The sequence below is a fragment of the Crocodylus porosus genome, unplaced genomic scaffold (assembly GCF_001723895.1).
Source record: "Crocodylus porosus isolate Cpor-Errol unplaced genomic scaffold, CroPor_comp1, whole genome shotgun sequence".
NCBI classification, from domain to species: Eukaryota; Metazoa; Chordata; order Crocodylia; family Crocodylidae; genus Crocodylus; species Crocodylus porosus.
Genome location: NW_017728886.1, coordinates 43772429 through 43790823, shown reverse-complemented (window position 1 = coordinate 43790823; position 18395 = coordinate 43772429). Strand labels below are relative to the sequence as shown.

The 18395-nt window shown below is 45.6% G+C and overlaps 1 protein-coding gene across 6 annotated transcripts in view; it reads left to right on the top strand.

The window, feature by feature from the left end:
• The window catches only part of SGCE (sarcoglycan epsilon), a 72824-nt gene that overhangs the window by 38303 nt on the left and 16126 nt on the right, over positions 1-18395 (top strand). For all 6 annotated transcript variants that reach the window (XM_019533433.1, XM_019533426.1, XM_019533450.1 and 3 more), the window contains 3 exons: positions 1714-1786; positions 5602-5800; positions 11510-11672. In XM_019533433.1, coding sequence (XP_019388978.1) covers positions 1714-1786; positions 5602-5800; positions 11510-11672 — 435 coding nt within the window. The remainder of the gene's footprint in view (positions 1-1713; positions 1787-5601; positions 5801-11509; positions 11673-18395) is intronic.

Sequence of the window (18395 nt, the reverse complement as noted above, 5' to 3'; positions counted from 1 at the left end):
GCCCCCTGGCTCCGCCGCCTCCGGCCTTGCAGGCTGGTGCTGCGCCGCTCCTGGCTTCGCGGCGGCCGGCCTCACTGCCGCCGGTCCTTGCCGCCCGGCTCCCGGCTTTACCGCACCCGGCCCAGCTGCCTCTGGACCTCCGGCTCCTGGCTTCGCCGCCGCCGGCTCCCCGGCTCCTGGCCTCGCCGCTGCCGGCTCCCGCCGCGTGGCACGCGGCGCAGCTGTACCTGTCTCCGCCGCTCCAGGCTCCGCAGCTCCCGGTCTCGCCGCTCCCGGCTCCGCAGCTCCCGGCCTCGCAGCTCCCGGCTCCACGGCTCCAGTCCTCGCAGCTCCCGGCTCCGCCGCTCCCGGGGCAGGCTCCCGCCAGGGCCTCCGTCCTCCTCTGCTCGGGGTAGGCGGTTCTTTTTTATCTCCCCACACCGGTCCCGCGTCGGCGTGGTTCCAGTTCCGGGAAACCTTAAGTTCCCAGCTGGGCTTCTGGGTCCGGACCCGGAAACCGGGGCGGAACTCCGGGATTCCCCGCTCGGGCCAGGCCCCTCAAGGTCCTGGCCCCCTCACACATAGAATGAAGCATGTGCAGAAATCTGCAGGATTAGAATAATGGATTTTTTAAAGAAACTATTTAAAATATTGCCCTGTCTTGGAAAGCATGTCATTTAGGGCCCCAGTAGATATTGATTTAGTTGTGTGATTGTGATCTGACAAATTCTACCCTGGATCCAAAAATTGTGTCCTGTCATGCCAGAAGTGCATGGAAGGACGCATGATTTTGGGTTTCAGGATAAAATTTGTCAGATCTCAGTTGCATGACTGCTAGCATGTGGGAAGCTGCCAGCAAGTGGCACCCATCTCAGGGTGCATGCAGCAGCAGGAACCACCCCCCCCAACGAGCTGCAGTTCCGTCCTGTGCCGTGCCGTGCCCTGCCCCAGCTGGGCAGCACCTACCCCAGCCCCACTCTCTCCCTCACCACAGGGACCCTTGACCTGCCCAACCACACCCCTTCCCTCCTCGTCCACCACAACAGACTCACCAGCTGGATGGAGCTATATCCTAAATCGGATTGGTATAAGCCCCCAAAATCTCTATCAGTGCACCCCTACTCATTTGGATGTAAATACGTTACATTCTTAGATATTGCACAGATGAGCAGAGTTTAGATAACTAGGTAGATGAGTGAAAAAGTTTCAATAAGTTTCAGTACTCTATCAAAACCCATAGTCTTATTCGGGTAATCCAAATAGATTATTTTTCTTGTAGTCAAAATAAGCTCGTTCCAGTGATTATGTAAGGGAACATATTTAAAACAAGGAAAGATCATAGAATCACAGAAAATTAGGGTTGGAAGGGACCTCGAGAGGTCATCTAGTTTAACTACCTCCTCAAAGCAGGACCATTCCCAACTAGATCATCCCAGCCAAGGTTTTGTCTAACCAGGTCTTAAAAACCTCCAATGGGGATTCCACAATGTCTCTGCTTAACTTTCTCCAGTGTTTTAATATTCTTACTGAGAAAATTCTTCTTAATATCTAACCTAAAATTTCCTTGCTGAAACTTGAGACTGTTGCTCCTTGTTCTGTCTTCTGCCACCACTGAGAACAGTCTAGCTCCATCCTCTTTTGATGTTCTACCTTGAAGTCATAATTTGGTTTTTATATTTATACCAGTTCTTATATTTATACCATAGTTCTTCTATTATTTCTCTTTCATTTTAGATTACTGCTTACAATAGGCGCACCTTTGAGACTGCAAGACATAATTTAATCATTAACATAATGTCAGCAGAAGGTATGTACTGAAAATTGCTTATACTGCTTTAGGCTATTAGAATATATGCTAATTCTTTTCCCTTTTTCTTTCTCCTATTTATTTATTGTTAAACTATCTCTTGCCAGGGTATCTTACCACTTGTTCATAAAAATAGTTATAAAAGAAGTACATTTTTTCCTTTTGATTAAATTAACACCAAATTGTACAGGCAGTCCTCAATGACTTTGAGTTCCAACAAATGTCACTTACAATGTTTATAATTGACACCCTGTTTTGATGTTCCAACATGGGTTTTTACTTTATGACAGTCGATACAGGTGCGTTGAGCTGGTAAGTCCATTGTGGTGGAAGGGGAGGGGGGAGGCAAGGGGTTTGGACCAAGGCCTCTGCGGTGAGGGAGGGACTGGGTCTGGGTCAAGTGTTGCCCAGCCAGGACTGGGCAGGTGCTGGACTGAGCTGCAGCTCATCGGGGGTGGGGGAGTGGCTCTTGCTGCTGTGCACTGCTCGTCTGGCAGCTCCCGCTGCTGCATGCTGCTTGTCCGGAGGCAGCGCAATGGCTCCGTCCTGTGCCTGCCCTGCTGGGGTGATCAGTGGGAGGGCATAGGCCCTGCTGTCAGTGCTGCCACTACCAGCCTGGAGTGCAGCCCGGTGCAGCCCTGGCCCTGCTCCTTCTTATCCAGGCCCCCCCCCCACCCGCCATGCCCTCCTGGACAAGTGGCAGGAGCAGTGGTGGGAACTGCTGGATGAGCCACCAGACAAGCAGTGCACAGTGGCAGGAGCTATCACCCCTTCCCTCCCCACTCCTCCCCGACAAGCTGCAGCTCAGTCCTGCACCTGCCTGGTCCTGGGTGGGCAGCTCTTGCCCCAGTCCCTCCCTCACTGTGGGGAACTTGATCTGCCCCCCCGCCACCCCTTCCCTTGCCCCTTACTTTCTACCACAATGGACTCACCAGCTCAATGCAGCCGTATCAACAGCTGTAAAGGAACCAATCCCCCATTTATAACACCGTTCCTAGGGAAAAATTGGTTCCAACTTACGACGTTTTGACTTAAGATGCAGTTTTCAAGAACCAGTTGTGTCATAAGTCTGAGGACTGCCTGTATTTGTTTTCAGCATCTAGACTACATAGAACTGGTTTAGCCCTCCTGCAAATTATTTGTTTTGCACATCAATGGTAATGGTAGGTATATAGTAATGATATTTGAGAAGCACCTCTAGCCTTTAAAGTTAAAGAACAGAACAGTCAAAGATGGGGATGTTAGCATTATTTTGCGTATTTGGGGTAAATTCAGGATTAATCTTTAAAGTATAGATTGATAAGTGTTTTCTTAAGTCCGTGACATTGGGTCACATTCACCAATATCATAATAAGGTGTTCTGCTCCACTGAAGTAAACTGAATTGCCCAGTGTTGTCCTCACAGTAATGATATTAGGATTTTGAAATGGTATCAAGGACAATCAATACACTGTTTTTAGCATCTTTAGGAAATATGAATTTAATTATATTAAAAGCAAATGCTTAGACAAGTTGTAACCTTCAAAATACAGGTTGCTTTGCAAAGCAGGCAGTTATACTTTTTATTTGTCTTTCTGTGTTTGAGACCAGTTTTCATGGAATAAGATTCTCCAAATAAATAAAATATGCTAAATTTTAATCCTATTCATGCTGGTGTAAATCTTGAATATCTCTGAAGTCAATGGACTTTCAAGAAACCCACACCAGTGCAGATAAGTACCTGGTTGGATGGGCCACATTTAGCAGGGATTACTGGTGGTGCAGACTGCTGAGAGAGGAGTGTAAGTGATAAAGGAAGAATTTGCATTGATTTGGTATTCACTGGATATATAAAATAAACACACCCAAAAGACTTTGTGCATAGGAAAAAGCAGCTAGTATAATGTTTGAAGATAAAGTGGGGGCATTTTCTTACAGCCTTCTGCTGGTTGCTTTTCCTTTTCACATGGTCTTAAACTGCCTGCAACTAAAAATTCTTCTTACAACTGCATGTTCTGATAGCTGCTTTTCCGCATTATTTTATATGAATGCATTGGGTATATCTTGCTAAAGTCTTTTTCAATACCCTTACCAGTTAGTTAAAAGCTAGTGCAAGCATACCCTACTTGTGTTTCAATCACAATTTAATTGCTATGTAAGCATACCCCAAAATGTAGGGATGCAGGAGACTGGATACTCTTTGTCAGTTTTGTTGAGATTAGAGGCACACCAATACATCGGTCCCATATTGTATAGGCACTGATATAAGGAAAATTGACATTATCAGCAATCAGCTTTTTTTGGCTGATGTGGCTGATAATGTCGCCAATAAATGCCGCATGCATGCGCATAGCCACAACATAGGCCAGAAGCACAGCCTGGCAGTGTGGAGAGCAGCGTCTGGCTGGTAAGTCTGTTGGGAGAAGGGACAGACTGAAGCCCCTGCGCTGAGGGAAGGAGTGGGGCTAGGGTAGAGGCAGTGGCAGTGGCAGGTGCTGCACAGCCAGGGTGGGATGCAGGATGGAGCTACCAGCAGCTTGGGGAGTACAGGGACGGGATGGTGGCTCCTGCCACTACATGCAGCCCGGGAGGCCATGGGGGCATTTGACTCCGGATCTTGTGCCCCTGCCCCACTCCCTCCCTTACCACGGGGACTCCATATGCCCCTTCCCTTCCCCCCTCAGATTTATCAGACGCTGCTTTCCAAGCTGCCAGGCCACATATTGGCATTCAGAGCGGTATCAAGCCAATATGGCTCATTAAAAATTGGTGTCTGTATTGGCCCCAAAAATCTCAATTGGTGCACCCCTAGATGAAATGTAAAAATTAGATATTTTACATTACAGGGTTGGGTAACTGACTAGTCAAATAAAATTTGATCAATTGATTGGTCAAATATTGGTCAAAAATTGTAAAAAATTGCCAATAGATCCAAATACTGCACAGAAAAAGCACAGATTGTTCATTAAAAAGGTGTAAAAAAATTAATAGTTCTGTCAAGAAAATGACAAAAAAATGTATTTTTGGTAACATTACTATAATCTTTGACCAGTCAAAATAAATATATGCAGTCAATTGGCAATGTTAGACTGGGCAATTGACTAGCTTGCCAACTGTATTGCATTAAACAAATAAATATGTCATAGTTCATATCTGAAATCAGTAAGGGTCAACTTCAGAGCAATACTAATGATTTGTCTTAAAATCTAGAAGACTACCCTGGCTGTAGATTGTGACATTTTATGAATTTTGGATATGCACAGTAAAGCAAATGATTTTTCAGACAGAAGACAGATAAAGTGAAACTTAAAATGTTGCCTGCCACTACCTTCAGTTCCAACCTGGAGTTGAGACTTACTGAGTTTACATCATCCTATAAGTGATTCAGGTTTAAGGTACAGAGTACTGCAGGTTGGAGCATAGTGTAAGCCATATTTTTTTCTTTTCAGTCAGGGTAAATATAATTTTCTCCATGTAATAAAGATCCATGTTAGCCTTCAGTTGGCAGATCCTTACCTAATGAAAATTGCCATTTTTCCATTGAAGTCAGCAATGCAAACTGTCAAAGGCACCATTGCCAAGACAATCTTGAGTGCTTCTGCTTTAAACAATAGCTGGTGATATTAAAAAAAAAACCCCAAAAAACCGGGGGGTGGGGGTGGTAGGAAATTGAGAATGAAATAAGAATACCCAAGTCAGATTTGGGGTATATTAAGTAAGGTATTTTGAACAGGCGTCTCCTCAATAAGGCCGTGCTGTATAATTATTCAAATTTTATTTTTAGTTCTTTTGTAAGAGAACCTTCAATGAACACCTAACTTTTCCTTCACAACTAGATTTTCCTTTACCTTATCAAGCGGAATTCTTCATAAAGAACATGAATGTAGAAGAAATGTTAGCAAGTGAGGTACTTGGAGATTTTCTTGGAGCAGTGAAAAACGTATGGCAACCAGAGCGTTTGAATGCCATAAACATCACCTCAGCTCTAGACAGAGGAGGCAGAGTTCCACTTCCTATCAATGATATGAAGGAGGGGTAAGCATACACATATAAATATATTAGGTATATACATCTTTTAGCATGCAAACTGAATGTAATTGGAATGTTTAATATTATTGTTAGGCATTTGAGAGACTTTAAACTACTTTTAAAAACTCAATTTGTGTAAGATATTAAAAGTTAACTAGAGCACAGAGTCAAGCCAGGCCACTGTATGAAACAAACATGGAACTCTATCCAATAAAGAACTTATATTTGTAATTCCCAGTTACAGCACCAGGCATTGCTGTATGAGGTCATGTCTTGCCCTACACCTTCAACCTCCTGAACTGTAGCCACCTCAGTGTGCACATACTTGCTCTCACTGTTTCTCAGCAGAGCTTATTGGCACGCATTCAGTGCCACACTAAAGCAGCTGGCTGCACTGTCTCTGGTTCAGGAAGTAGTGCATATGGAGTAGGAAAGCGTGGTCTCAGTTTGATGCTGCATGGTGCATATTTGAGCAGTGTAGACACTTATAGCAAGACTTGAGTGAATATTACGTACCAAAGTCCAAAACTACAAACATAAAAAATTCTTGCTCAGCTGCCATATCACCTTGGGATGCATCTAAACTCATTAGATGTGTCCTTTGCTTGACTTAAAATATTCCTAGTAACCTTAAGTTCTGCTTTTGTTCCTACCCAGAAGTAAGCAGGTAAGTGCTTACCTTCTGCCTAAGCCCTTTTGGGATCCAGGAACTAAACCCTCCTGCTTAGGTCCCCCGAGGCATCTGCTCCAGTAGATCTGATCTCAGATCATACCTAACACACTCTTACAGGACCATCATAGAATGCACTTACAGTCACCTTCTTTTAAGGCACTGTGGTGTTGATACTGCCCACCTTTCATATACCCCATTTAAATCAATTCTCTGACAAGGTCTTTCCCTAATTTAATATCAGGGGAAAAGCTCCTAGTCTTAGAATCACATACAAGGTACGGATGTAAAAGGTAATGTGACAAGAGCACCTTCCAGGCCCAGTACTAGTATGGGTCTGCCCTTGTCTCTGGACAAGCCTCCCACCTTGTTCACCTACCATGCCTTGTAGATAAATGATTGTGATGTTAAATAGGTGGGAAGCTGCCCTTCGTGCACCCAAATGACCGTGGGTGATAGGTCCGTGCTCCAGCCATCTCCACACATGCCCCATGCCTCGCTGATGTCTTGCACTGTTTTACATCTCCAGTTCAAAGCCGGGTCCAGCTGGACACAGTTGTTTGTCTCCCATGCTGCCTTCTCAGGCCACACACACACACACACCATCCCCCTCTCGCATACTCTCATATACTCTACCGGCTCTCACCTGGTCTCTTGCATACCACCTATCCAGGATACATTCACACCACTCTACTTCCAAGATCCTCAAGCTTTACTCTCCACCACATGGTCAACCCTGGGACAATCTTTTGGGCCTCTCCTATGACCCTCACCTGAACAGGACTGAGCGATTGCTCAGCTATGGATCTACTTCACCCCTGGCCCTTCACTGGACCACTGGGGCCTGGGGTCTTCCACCTCCTTGGGACTCGGCTGCTCTTCCCTGAGCTTAAGTGGCCCCACAACTCCACCCTGCCACTTTCAGGGACTGGGGTCTTATACCCCCTTGGGCTCAGGTACTTCTCTTTGAGTGTGCCTGGCCCACCTCCAGGGTCCAACACCCCATGGGACTCAGGTGCTTCTCCTAAGCTAACTCCCTCATATCTGGTGGGGGCAGCCTTGACCTGCCTTGCACCAGGTAGGTTCTCAGTCCTGGAATTTGGGTGACCCTGCCCTGCCACAGGCAGGCCCATCAGGCCTCCCTATCCTGGCAGGGTGCAGTTTTAGGTCATGCCCAGGACCAGTGAGGCCTCCTTCCCCATAGCCTTACCCTTACCTCCAAGATGTTCCTGGAATGGGAGCTCCACTGTAATGTTACTCACCCAGCAGGTGAACACAAACTGCTCTGCTCTTACAACAGAGCTCTCCAAAAATGGCCGCTCTCATCAGCCACCTAGCAGCTCCCTGCTTCAGCCCTTAAATTGACAGACACCCAAAGGGGTGTTCTGTCACGGGTAATTATATTTATATTGATTTAGCTCCCAGCTCACTGCTGTCCACTCAAGGCAGCAGCGTAGATGCAGGCTGCAGCATTGTGCGACTGCTGCATCAGGGAAGTAATTAGCATCTGCCTGGGTGGAGCAGAACCAGGCAGAGTTGTGTGGCAGAATGGCAGATTAATTGAGTCTGCTCCGCATGTGAGCTGATGCAAACTGCGCTGTGCTGTGTGCAATTGTATAAGCAGTGAAATGTGCATCAGCACGCAGAAAATGGCGGCAGTACGCTTTTGAACTAAAGCACCTCTGTTGCGTTTTAGTTCAGAAGTGTGCTGCTGCCATTTTTTCAGTGCATTTAGTCACTTACACAACTGTATGTGCTGCAGTGCCAACTGCTTTTCAAAGTGCCTGCTGCTGCAGCATGCTGCTGCAGCACATGCATGTGTACAAATGCCCTCTGTGATTAGTGTCACCTATTAGGTAGCTGTAGGCCAGGAGTGTCAAACATATGGCCTGTGGGGTGAATTCAGCTTGCAGAGCCATTGTGTCTGGCCCACTGAGCTGCTGGAGGGCTTCTGGAAGTTGGGATGGGGCTAGGTACTGGTACCTCCTGGAGAATTTGAGACCCTTGTCACCAGTGGACATCATCATTGGCCACAGTGGGGCATGTGAGGGCACCTTGCAGCCACCATATCCTCACTGCTGCCACTTGGCTTCCATATCACTGACCCCCAAATCCCTGCCACTACCCCCAGACCTGCTGCTCCCACATATCTGGGAGGAGCCCCAAGATTCAGATGCAGCCCAGGGTAAGCTTGGCAACCCTGCTCTAGGTATTTCCCTGCTCAGAGTGTGGGTTTTTCGGATTGCTAGTCTGAGATGCCTATCTATCCCCGTAAGTAGTACAGTGTCTTGATTTCCTAACTCAAAGTTCTGGATTTCATTCTGTGGGTCAGGTGCATTAAAACTTGGTGTTAAAGTGTCTAATTTTTAACTGTTCAAGTCCTTCATTGGATCTAACCCATAGTTCTGCTCAAGGATCTTACACTAAGATGCACGTAGAGACAAGCTAAGGGAATTGGATTTGGTCCCCTGTATCCTTCTCAGTTATCTAGCCACTGAGCTATTCGATTCAAGGGATTCACCAACTGTGTTTTGTTACAGAAGCTGACCCAATGGGAGTATTCTGAGCATGTCTGTCACCTCAGGCTCTGCATTTGGTATAGGTGGAGAAACACCTAGTTTGTGGATCCCTCTGGGACTTTGAAATCAGTTTTGCACATGCCCAGAATCAGACTTTTAGGAACATAGAGCATGTTACTGGTAAAAAAAAATATATATATATATATATATATATAGGTGCTTAGGAAGCTGCTGATTAGGGTGGAGGCTGAGGATCTAAATTCTTGACTTGAGTACCTACTGTGGCATATAGCTGGGATAGGGGCATCTGAATCCTTTTGTGGATATAGCCCCAGGAGGTTTGTTTGTTTTTTTTAAAACAGATCTTAAGAGATGAATTAACTTTCATATTCTGAATTAGGTACACAAAAGGATAGTGGAGGTCCATCCATATTGTGGTTAAGCTACCAGTGGCAGGGCATGGTAGGGTCATATGCCTCCGTATCAGGGCAAGGCGGGGCAGATAGCGGAGTGGAGACTAACAGGGGCTCCTCTGGTAGCTCTGATTTTAGAGCATTTTGAAATTGGAACTAGTGTCTTTATCCATAAATTTTCAGAGCAAAACAAGGAGTTTTCTTATATTGCTTTCTCATTTGTAATTTTAACATAATTCCCTAAGATACTTTAACAGTGCTTTATGGCATCCTTTACCTAAGGTACCTAATCTTTGGCCATGTCTGTGTGGTAAATGTATCGTGTTCAGAATTAGATTTCTCAAGGGTTGCTTTGGGCAGGCTACCTCCTAAATGAGAAGCAAAGTAGCTCTGCCCACATTGAAGTATATCTAGATTAGTTAGCACTGGGGCAGGCTAATTGGCCTGTCACTCAAGAGTACTAGCTAGAACTTCCCCAGTGTCATGAGGATGCGGCTACACTGCCTGATGGGATACCAGGTTGAGAATGCTGCTGTTAGATAGAGTAAGCTTAGCATGTAGCCATGGCCTTTTAACCTCACCAGTTTCTTTAGGAAATTTGACTACAGGCAGTCCTCGACTTGCAACGTTGAGTGACAAACGGCATTTACGACATTTGTAAATTGACACCCTGTTTCAAGGTTCCCACGCCAGTTTTGCCTTTATGACGTTTGACACAGCTGCCTTCAGCTGGTAAGTCTGTTGTGGTGGGGGGAGGGCAGGGGCATGTGGGCACAAATCAGTGCCTCCCCACAGCAGAGGGGCCAGGGCTGGGGCAGCTTGCGTTGCTGTGCACTGCCAGTTGGGAAGCTGCTTGTGTGGTGGCTCACCCGGTGGTTCTCACTGCTGCTCCCACTGCCATCATGGAGGGCATGGGGCAGGGGCGTGTGCCCCAGGATCTGTGCAGGGGAGCAGAGTCAGGGCTGCGCCAGGTGGCAGGTGCTGGGAGCAGGGGCTATGCCCCCCTGCCGCTTGCCCAGCCAGTGCAGAGCTGGTGTGAGACTAAGCCGCTGCTTATGTGCCTATGGACAAGCCTACAGAGCTGGTCTGACCTCCCCATGCCTCCTGACTCAGCAGAAGCTTTGCCCTTGCTGGGCAAGTGGTGGTATGTGCCACCCGAAAACTTGCTGCAGCCCCTGTTAGCCTCCACTCCGCCACCTGCCCTGCCTTGCCCTGATCCGGAGGCGTATGTTCCTGCCATGCCCTGCCACTGATTGCCCAGCTGGGGCAAAGCCCTTGCTCATCTGGGAGGCGTGAGGAGGCCAGGCCAGCTCCTGTCGCTGCGTGCCACTTCTCCGGAGGCAGCAACTCAGTCTCACACTGGCCCCGCACTGGCTGGGTGAGTAGCAGGGAGGCATAGGCTCTTTTCCCAGTGCCTTCTACCTGGAGCACAGCCCCAGCCTTGGCCTCCGTGTGCAGATCCTGCGGCACATGCCCCCACCCCATGCCCTCCTGGACTGGTGTTGGGAGCAGTGGCAAGGGCTGCTGGACAAGCTGCCACATGAGCAGCTCCCTAACCAGCAGTGAGCAGTGGTGCCAAATGACCCAACCCTTCCCTGGGCAGCGCTTGTACCAGCCCTGGTCTCAGCCCCAATTCCTCCCACGCTGCGGGGGAACTGATCTGCTCCCCCCACTCTTTTCCTCCCCTCTTACTCCCACCACAACAGATTTACCAGCTCTGTGCAGCTGTCTTGATGGTGGTAAAGAAACCAATCCCCTATTTATAATATTATTCCTATGGGAAAATTGGTTCCAACTCTCGATGTTTCAACTTAAGACGCAGTTTTCAGGAAACTATTGTTGTAAGTCTGAGGACTTCCTGTACTATTAGCGAGAAGCACGTAGTGCATTATACCCTTAAGCAGCATAAGATGTAATAAGTAGCTGGAAAAAAAAGTTTGGTTCCAGTTTAATATGTCTACTTTGAGAAAAGTATATAATTGTCAAGAAAAAACATGCAAGTCATAGCCTGAAAACATCAAACAATGGTATCATTGGAATGCAATGGAACAAGCCATGTTCATTCAGCATGTTTAATAGCCATCTCGATACTGTCACACATCTCTTCCTACAGTGTCTATGTAATGGTTGGTGCGGATGTTCCGTTCTCCTCATGCTTACGAGAAGTAGAAAACCCACAGAATCAGCTGAGATGCAGCCAAGAAATGGAACCTGTAATAACTTGTGATAAAAAATTTCGTACCCAGTTCCATATTGACTGGTGTAAAATCTCTCTGGTGAGTTACTTTGTGATTAAATATAAAAATGGTATGTATAAAGTTCATTATTTAAAGCCAGACCTAAAGGGGATAAGTATTTTGCAAGCCTTCCTCCCCATACAGTTATCCCAGAGGCACTTCTTTTCTTGACTGATCAGATATTACTCTCCCTCTAGCAGAAATGGAAGTATTTTGCTAAGTGTGGACACACACAAACCTATTAGAATGTGGGTAACCGTGAAAGCACCAGATTCATTTTAATTTGTGATGACTTGGGTGCAGCCAGGGAGCAAGTAAAGGAATGATAAAAGTAGGATTTGAACCCAAGAATAATGAGTCTGCCTCGTTAATTCACTGCATTAACACACACAGTTCTGTAGATTGCCCACAAAATAATTTTTTTGCTAGTTGCCAGCCTACTAAGTGTAGTAGTTTAATAGTATTACAGCATTATTAAAATCTCCTTCTGAATATACTATAAAACATGTCTTTCACTAGATAAGGATACAGAAAAGGGAAATAAAATTATGTTGACTATGGAATAAAACAAAAAGTTCCTCATGTTTTTCAACTAAAGGAGGAATGTTAAAGAAAAACAGGGCAGTTCACCAAAGAAAAAAAATAATTCCCCAAAGGGCTGAATTTTTTTAAGAAGGTTAGTTTTGTTCAAAGAAAAACAAAACAAGGAAAATAAGGACTATGAAGATGTAATCTGCCAGATAACACTGAAAAAGATGGTGAAATTACATTTGGTACAAGTAGTATTTCAGTATTCAGAAATGTTGAAGAGCTAGCAGAGTAAACTAAAGCACCTGGTAATGCTAGTGTGTAGAGGTTTTTTTCTTACTCTTAAATAGACTTACAGTTCATCTTCATGTACACTTAAGGGAACTAGTAATAAGAATTATTCCCATTTCATAGATGAGAAAATTGAAACAAAAATGTGAAGTCTTACCCAATATTGAAAAAGGATAACTCCTGATTTCCTTTTTCACATGAAGTCTATCAGGAAGCCTCTCTCTCTTTCAGTAAATCAGAATTAGTCAAGATTGTTGTCTGAAAATAGGAAGAAAGAAGATCCAGAAAATATTCATGGTTTATTCTTGTGAATGTCACTGAAAAAATGAGCATAAAATACAAATGTAAGTTTTACTTTCACACACCCCTAGAAAAGTGTCTTAAAAGGAGCCGGTGTTTCTCTGAAATTTATCAGAGAAAGTATGGTGCCTTGATAAAATTTCAGGTTTGCCATTTTAACAGTTTATAACTCAGTCATTTCCCTTCTGTTGGACAGAATTTTTTTTTTGGCTGCCTTCCACTGTAAAAGTACAAACATTTTAATGCTGAAGCCGTCACCCTCCATCAGTACTGGTAGCACCCTGGAGCTGCCACAACTGCTCTAGCAGCAGTGGTTGGGTCACAGGAGGAAGTAGAGCCAGGCTGCTTTCCCTCTAAAGACCGTATACTTCTCTGGACCCAGCAACTGGTCCATTTGTCCCTTTGGTCTCTGGCAGACATTATAATTGTTGTGCATTATGTACAAGTATTGTGTAACAAATCATAACATGCTTGATGTTAAACCAGTTTATCCTTGTACAACAATGGTGGATCAGCCACAGAGAAGTTACTCATTGAAAAAGCAACCTCTTTGTAGCACAAACATATCCTTTGATAATTTTAACGTGTGGCCAGTTGGCATGTAACAATTTGTTGTGCAACAAATGTAACATCTGCCAGGGTTTTTTGAGAGCACCACATGGGTCTGTAGTTCTTTCAAGTATTTTTGTAGACTGGAAGGAAAGGAGAGAGAGTGCGCTAGGCTAGACTTCCTGTAGCACCACCATTGGATGATGGCCTAGGTGGCATGACTACCATGTTTGCTGCCTCCTCCATTCTGAAAGAAAGGCACCCACATCAGCCCTAACTCTGCATCAGTGTTCAAGTTTGTGAATTCCAGATAAAGGCAGGAATCTAAGCCCTCTTTTCAGCATTTTCTATCTGCTATCCTAGGTGATTGCCTGTTCAACATAATTCTTATTGATCCTATTATTAGGCATCTGTTTGATTCCATGGATTGCCTAGGCCAGTGATACTCAACCTTTTTAGATTTGAGGCACCCCTCACCCTTCTGATAATGACAGCTCTTAGTGTTGACTCTTTTTATGACTACAGAAAAATTAAGAGCACAGGGGGAAGAGGAATTAGGCTGTTTTCCCTCTAATGACCATGCAGTTCTCTGAAAACAAACTGGCCCACTTGTCCCTTTGGCCTCTGGCAGACACTACATTTGTTGTGCATTATACACAAGTATAATGCATAACAGCAGGAATTTCAGCAGAGAAGTAGGCAGGGCTGTCCCTAGTGGGGGTGAATTGGGGCAACTGCCCCAGGCCTTGTATTTTGGGTGGCCCTGAGGTCAATACCATATAAGCCCTGCCATGCACCACTGTCATGGCCACGCGCTGCCAGCTTCGGCTGCTCGTCACCCCCATCCCTCCTCCCCATTCTTCCAGCTCTGGCCGCTCGCCACCCCCGCCACCTGTTCTGCTGGCTCCAGCCGCTCCCCACTCCCTCCCCTCCCCCTCCTTCCGGCCCCACACGCCCCTAGGAACAGCTCTGGAGGTAGGTGCCTATTTTGTAGATTTAACAGAAAACACTTCAGAATCAAAGAATACAGGAAGTCCTCGACTTAAGACGTTGAGTTACAAGTTCACTGTGTCACCCATCTCCTGGACAACATCTGTCCAAACTTCCTTGGACACTTCCTTTAAAAAAGCTGACAAGAGTCTAGAAAAACCTGCAGCCAGGACTCCTGAGAAGACTCCAGTCAAGAACCGTTCAAGAAGTCCAACCAAGAGCCCTTCAAAAAGTCCAACAAAGTCACCTCAAAAAAGTCCTTCCACATCAATACGATTGCTATTTACCATATACATACATTAATGTAGCTATATTACTCATCTATAATTGATTGAGTACAAAATTATGGGGGTTTTTTGGGTGAAAATAAGGTATTGGGCTTTGGTTCAGGAACCAATCCCCCATTTATAACATTGTTCCTATAGGAAAATTGGTTCCGAGGTACGTTTCGACTTAAGATGCCAATTGTGTGAGGGCTGCCTGTAAAGAATGCACTAAAATCAAGATGAAACTGAATAAAACAAATACCCAACTACAAATAAGCTATGCCAGCCAAATTTAATTACGTTTTGGTATACAAAGGAAAAGTAGAAAACAATTTACATGTCAGGTTCAGTAAGCCATTCATTGTAATGGCACATGAAAACCTGTTACTAAGCACTGTAATGCACTGTTGCATGGATTAAGATCTAATTTACAATTTCAGAAAGTATTCATTAATCATAACACTTAAAAGGAGGCTACCACAAAAAGATATATAGAGCAGTCCAATTTAATTTAATTAATAATCTGGACAGAGCTGGAAAATTAGCATTTACCAGCAATCTCAAAACTGGCAAGTGATGGCACATACTTGGAAAGTTATGTGCAAAGATTGGAACAAGTAGCAGAATGCAAAGAGATGAAATTCAGAAATCAAAAAGCACAGTTATATTTCCAGGATTAAGATATGGTATTTTAATAATAATAGCTGAATCTCTAGCTGCTGCCAATTTAGAGAGCACTAAATTGACCAAAAAAAAAATTGGGACCAATAGAAGATAAATCAAATATGAATTTCCTGGCTCTGTGTTACAGTTTCCTGGGGAAAAAAGGTAGAGCACTTGTATTCTGCCCCTTCAGCTGTGTACACATATTTGTCCTTTTCAGTAGATCTCTTTGTTCCCAGAAAATACATATTGCTGTGGGCAGTATAAATGCTATGGTTTGGGGTAGGGTGGGACAGACCAGACACTCTTAAGGTTATCATGCTGTTCAACATAATAGTCAGGCTCTCTTGGTATCATTATTTTGAGCACCAGTTAGAAACTTGAATGTAGGACAGGTGAGAGAGATTTTCTGTAGTTTCTCCACTGATCCATACCACATTCATTCAACAGAGGGCAGTATTGACATTTAAAAAGTTTGATTAAGAAATCAATGTATTTATTAAGAAATAAATCAATAGCAAATAATTGATTCTTGTAATATACACATGGACTTCTTGAGTTTGTTCTGTCAAATAGCAAATAACCCAAAAAGTCCCCCAAATTATTATTATTATTTTTAAATACCTTCAGCTGTTTAGAAAATAATGCAAAATGAAAATGCTATGACAGATTTACATGTAACATACCTTTGGAGGTCAGCAAAATCACTTTAATTTAAAGAAACCATTAACAAAATGGTTTTCACTAAGTTCATTTGACTGACTTAACCAGTCAACCATTGGAAGTTTAGTAAACAGTGGAAGCCATGGTTTTAAATCTCACTTTTGGCAGTGTTGTAAATTACCTGAAGACAAACAGTCTTCTAGTGAATGTGTTAATTTTTCTTTGTATTTGTATTGAATACTCAGCCACTAAATTAATATGTCAATATTTTTATGCAGTTTTCCCTTTTAAAATTTAAATTTTCCACTGTAACACTGATCTTCTAATCTAAAGTTATATTTCCTAACAGAATTTATTTTAAGGATATGAATATATCTGGTATGTAGGTTCTTAGATTCATATTATTGACAGAAATGTATATTGTATAGATCTGCTATATTCTAAAGCAGTGGTTCTCACCCTTTAGATTCATGGCACTCCTGGATAGACTCATGGCGCCACTGCTGAATAAACTTGCAGCTCCCTTCAGAAAATGCCACCTCTTCGTTTTCACTCATTTTCACTGCAGAAAAATATCAAAGCCATTTTTCAGTCGCATAGAATTCAGAAAGACCACAGCTATGGGTTTCTATTTGAAATTTCTGGGTTTATCTTGTGAAGCACTGTTGGGTGCATCCACACGCGCAGGCACATGCGTTTGCAGCATCTCAAATAGAAGTGGTGCAAATTTGAGCCGGGGCTTTTTGCCTCAGTGTACATGCTCAGACATGTACTTTGGCATGGTGTAAGTTGTGTCGCTTGGGGTAAAATAACCCTGCCTGGATCCTCCCGGATATACAGCCTTGGGCCAGCACCTGTGCTGGCCAACTGGTACCTGCGGACGCTACCCCTTGTGCCAGCTGGAGTACTGAAGCAGCCCTGAGAGTTCCCTGCAGCAGTTTGGCAGTGGGCTGCTACCTGGCTGTGACCTGCTGCGTGCCTGCCAGACCTGGATGGGGACTGCACAGACAGCAGAAGCATCTGCCTCTCTGGGCCAGCTGCCAGTGGGTGGCTGCAGAGTTGGCTTTTGTATGGCACTACTGCCATGTGTACCCCTGCCCAGCCATATGGGCAGCTATCACCTGGAAGATGTTCCCAATGTGGTGGCCTGCTTTGAACTGTCAAAGCATGTCCTGCTGGCCCCAGTTGGCCAGGAGGTCAGCCACCTCCAGCTGGATCCAAGGTGCCAGTTCTGAGCAGGCTTCTCTGCCTGGGTCCTGCCTCCCTAGCAGGAATTCTGGTGTTCCCTATTTGAAAACTGAAAAATCCCTGATAAAAAAGTCCCAAAGTCACTCTATAAAATATCCCAAAATTCATGTTCCTCCACAATAAAAACAAAAGAACACTATAAATATATATAGAGAAAGAGACAGTGATCAGTTAGGCAATGTTTTATTGATATATCTACATGTTAAAGAAATTTGGAAGCCTACCAGTGTCTCTATCATCATAATAAAATGAATTCTAAATACCTATGTGCTTTGCTGTTTGCCTTTGGTTTTCTTATCATAGAGCGGTTAGAGCTCCCTTTGACCCCTTTGCTAACTAGGATGTGGGGACACCTACTGCTGAAGCCACAGCTCCTGCCAGCAGGTCTCATCCTGTCTGGCAGCTGGACACGCAGGGTATGTGGTGGGGGGATGTGGGATTTGCAGAAGGGGGGTGGGATGTGGGTGGCTGTGGAGGGCTGTGGAGTGTATGGGTAGGTGTAGGTGAATTGTGGAGGGACTCGGGGGGGAGGGGGGGGCCTGCTCAGGAGGTGTGGGCCCCCTGTCCCCCAGAGGGTGCAGCCTCCCTGCACAGCTCACTGACTGCCCCCCCAAACAGGGGCTATGTGGCTCCCACAGGGGCTACCCCACTGCAGGGCCCATGTGCCGCACCCCCACTTGCTCCTCCAGCCCACCAGATTGCTGTCCTGCATGGCCACATCCCCTGCCGGCTCCTGAAGCCTCCCCGATGGCTGCCCCACCTGGCCCCAGCCTCCCAGCACTTTAAAAAAAAGCCCTGTACTCACCGACAGTAGCAGAAGCTGTAGGGGCACTGGGAGACCTGTACAGTAGGCCTCCTGGCAGAGCCCCCCCACACAGCACAGGGCATTGGGGACCAGCTCCAGCTGCCTGGCATCCTCACTGCCACTGCCTCATTGTGTGGGTATGGCTCATGTCAGCAGGGCTCTGCACGCTGTTGGGCAGCTGGGGCCGCTGCGGCTTTCACCCAGGGCCCGGCACCACTCAGCCTGAGTGGCCCCAGCTGCCTAACAGCATGTGGAGCTGCACAGCACCCTACCGATCCTGGCTGCACCCACGCAATGGGTCAGTGGCAATGTGAGTGCCAGGTGGCCGGGGCCAGTCCCTGCTGCCCCGTGCTGTGTGTGTGATGTGCCGGGGGGGGGCTCTGCCAGGAGGCCTCAGTGACCCCGACAGCAGCTGCTACTGCCGGTGAGTATGAGGCTTTTTTTGCCTTTTTTTTTTTT